This window comes from Etheostoma spectabile, chromosome 23, assembly GCF_008692095.1.
Source record: "Etheostoma spectabile isolate EspeVRDwgs_2016 chromosome 23, UIUC_Espe_1.0, whole genome shotgun sequence".
NCBI lineage: Eukaryota > Metazoa > Chordata > Actinopteri > Perciformes > Percidae > Etheostoma > Etheostoma spectabile.
Window position 1 is genome coordinate 15,785,451 of NC_045755.1, and position 3,316 is coordinate 15,788,766.

General features: G+C 38.8%; 2 protein-coding genes across 4 annotated transcripts in view; one reads left to right on the plus strand and one right to left on the minus strand.

The window, feature by feature from the left end:
* Window positions 1–1,699, minus strand: llph (LLP homolog, long-term synaptic facilitation factor; the record flags this gene model as incomplete). The annotated part of the gene is made up of 3 exons (XM_032505566.1): window positions 1,577–1,699; window positions 415–643; window positions 1–116 (listed from the first exon to the last, which is right to left on the minus strand). Coding segments are annotated over exons 2-3 (333 nt in total), but the record flags the coding sequence as incomplete, so codon positions are not given.
* A 36-nt stretch (window positions 1,700–1,735) lies between these two features.
* The window catches only part of pex26 (peroxisomal biogenesis factor 26), a 3,072-nt gene continuing 1,491 nt past the window's right edge, over window positions 1,736–3,316 (plus strand). Inside the window, exons 1-3 of one of the 3 annotated variants that reach the window (XM_032505536.1) lie at window positions 1,736–1,857; window positions 1,949–2,160; window positions 2,445–2,585. In XM_032505536.1, coding sequence (XP_032361427.1) covers window positions 1,774–1,857; window positions 1,949–2,160; window positions 2,445–2,585 — 437 coding nt within the window. In that variant the 5' untranslated portion in view covers window positions 1,736–1,773. The remainder of the gene's footprint in view (window positions 1,858–1,948; window positions 2,161–2,444; window positions 2,586–3,316) is intronic. The other 2 variants (XM_032505538.1, XM_032505537.1) reach the window with 2 other exon arrangements.

Here is a 3,316-nt window from a genome sequence, read left to right on the forward strand (position 1 = left end):
CACCCGTTTGCCTTTCAGTTTCTTGGCCTGCCGTTGACTCATCCACCCAGGGTACTGACCATTTTCATCCAACTGAGTTTTCTTGTTGCGCTTGCTGTCCAGTTCCATCTTCCCATCTGGAACACAAAAGACAAAGATTGATAAACAAGAAAGCTGATAAAGAAACATTTTGATTCCAAAAGCAAATGGACCAACCGAAGTAAGACTTTCAAATGATGTGTGTATGATGTAAATCATTTTGAACTTCTAATTCTACGTAGCTTTGTGTCAGCTTCTTCAGCAACCCAACATAATACTAAAATTATTAAAATGACCTTTTGGTACAGACACTTTTAAATATGAATGGTAAAATATATACAAGTATAAAAACTGTTGATTCCCTACAGAGCATGTTGTGCTCAATTTCTCACTCACCTTCACCCTCAACCTCCACCATGTCTGCATCGGTTTGCTTCTTGATCTTGTCAGCTGGCACCACTGTGGCAATCTCCTGGATGTCAGTCATGGTAGCTTCTCCTTTCTTATCCAGACTCAGAGCTTGTTTCAGACGGGCCAACTCCTTGGGAGCATTTTTCTTCCTCTTCTCTGCACGCATCTTCCTCTTCCATTTGCTCCTGAGGCTTTTTGCCATTTCAAGGACGATCTGAAAAAGGAAAACACCAGTCAAACTAACAGGCTTTCACATTTACATCCAATACAATCTCTGGACAGCAAGAACACTTACAATCTACACTTTCATGATTTTTTTTTTTTTTTATAGTTCCTCTGGTAAGCCAACACCACAAGCACACATTCCCTGTCGGCCCAACACTCAACCAATATGTATACATTATGTTTCAGCTTCAGGAAAGCTTAAACTCTATTCCATATCCCTCACTAGTTGTTGATGAGGACACCCTCAAAATGATCCTCCTAAAGAGGACCACAAATGGTCGATAATTAATTTAATGTTTTATTCACACATATTTGTTACATATATATGCATACATACATACACACTTTTTGTAAGTTCTAAAACAACCATAAAAAAACAGTATAAAGTAAAAATGCAATCACTGAAGATTCAATTGCAATTTTAGGGAAGAAGGGTAGAAGGAATTAAAGCTAAATAGTGATGATAGTATTACAAGTATTGAAGTGAGGGGACAGCTCTTCAGCCAAGACAGCAGTCGAAGTTTTACACATCACGTTTATTCCACTGTCACTGCTTGATGGGAGTCGTTTTTTCGTTTTTAACACAACAGGCCTCCAAAAGATCTGCCGTAGAAGAGGGGTCACGCTCACTATTGATATTACGCAAGATAACGGTTGTCCACATATCCACCAGAATATGTAATTAACGTTATAAGTTGTCACTATTTCGAGGTATTTACATTATATGACTAAATATTAGCAAGCTGCAGCTATTAGCGTTAACGTACAGCAAGGTGCGTAAACAGTATGCTAGCTTGTTAGCTATCGAAAGCTAAAGAAGCCCAAGTATACACGTCGAAGCGAGTTAGTTCCGCGTGTAAAATGCAGTGTAATATAACTTAGTTAGCATTATTACCCATGTAAATAGTAAGCGGTGACTTACAGAGAACTGGTTTAGCTTAAATATCCTCCGTGGAGAGACAGGAACACACTCCGCTGCGTCCACGTGTTTACAAGTTGGAGAAAAAACCCGATGACGCGTGTTTGAAGAAACAGCAGCATGATTGGCTGCTTCAGCCAACCTGAAGATTGTAGCGTCTGATTGGCTGTCGATCTCAAACCAGGAAGATCGGAGCCATTATGGAGAGTATGGATTGTAAACAAGATGTCGAGGAGAGCATAGAGTACAAATCAAACCTCCAAACAGGTTTATTTGGCCTCCAGGTATAAACCCAGCGGCATGACGTAAAACTGTATCTTTTAGCGTTGTAAAACAATTTGTGTTTTTTTCTTTAATTGGTCTTAAATTTGAGAGAAAGTCATGAGCAGCTGTTCAACCAGCCTGGCTCCTGCTCGCAGCTTTGGTTCAGTCTGCAGCCCGCAGCTCACTTCTTCTCTAACACAGATGTTCAGCATGTTGGACACAGCTGCAGAGCAAATGATGGTCCATAAAGACTTCCAGGCAGCCTTTGACACATGCGACAGAGGCATGGACAGTCTCGCCAACATGGAGCAAGAGGACAACAGGTGCAAGTCTAAATGCAGTTGCACCATGTATCAGTTGAATGCTCTGCAGCCTGGATAGTAATTGTTTGTGCTTTGTTATTTCTGCTTCAATCACTGAGTCTCTGGTCTAATCAAAGACTGTATATTAATATTAAGTCTATGGGGTATAATTCAGTTTTAAACTCCCTTGCTCTAGGTTGCATCCACAAATCCTTTTAGGCTAATGGACAATCCCTACTGACACCTTCTGGTTAAAGGTCATACCACCTAATCATGTCTGGGTTTTCTGGGTTTTGTCTACTCAGATGTGGAGAGATTAAGGCTGGCTTCTGCATCTTAGGAATTCAAGCACTGGCTGAGCTGAATCAGTGGCATGGTGTCTTCTCCTGGGTCCTGCAGCAGTATAAGCGCCAGGAGAAAATACCAGCTAAAATAATGCAGATGTGGTGAGTAGAGCTGAAGCTTTTTATGATTAATTACTTGCCAACAATTTAGATGATCGTGTAAAAATGATCTCCTTTCTTCTCAAAATTCTCTGAGTCTAGCTTCTTCAAAATACAAGATAAGATTCAAAAGATGAACCAGTTATGAAAGTAATCATTATTTGCAGCTCTAATTGTGAAGAATCTGAGGAACTTGCACATCACTGAATAGTCAGGCCAACAACAGGCACATACGGCAGATATTTGGATTATTTGTTTTTGTCTTATTCTTAAATTTAATTTACTTTTTACAACCAAGAATATGCTAGCAATTCTTTCATTTTTACTATATGGCCAAAAGTCAGTGACAACCCTTAATATCTACTGACTTTTCGCCTTATAGTGTAGAATAATCTGCAGATTCTTTTCTTAATAATCGTTTTGCCTACATGGCCATCATTATTTCCAAGTCCACAAGGTAGTATCTTCATATTCTTTGGTTTATCCAACAAAAGTCCAATACTCAAGGATAATTAATATACGCACATACACACTAGTGTAAACGTGCAATAAAAAAGTGACTGTGCAATACTGTAAATACATTTTACGTTTATCTGTGTCTTCTACTTTTACTCTTTTCCCTTGCTGCTGTAACAGTGTGAATTTCCCCCATTGTGGGATTAATAAAGGATTTTGAATCTTGAATTGAATCTTGAATACTATCATATATATATATATATATATATATATATATA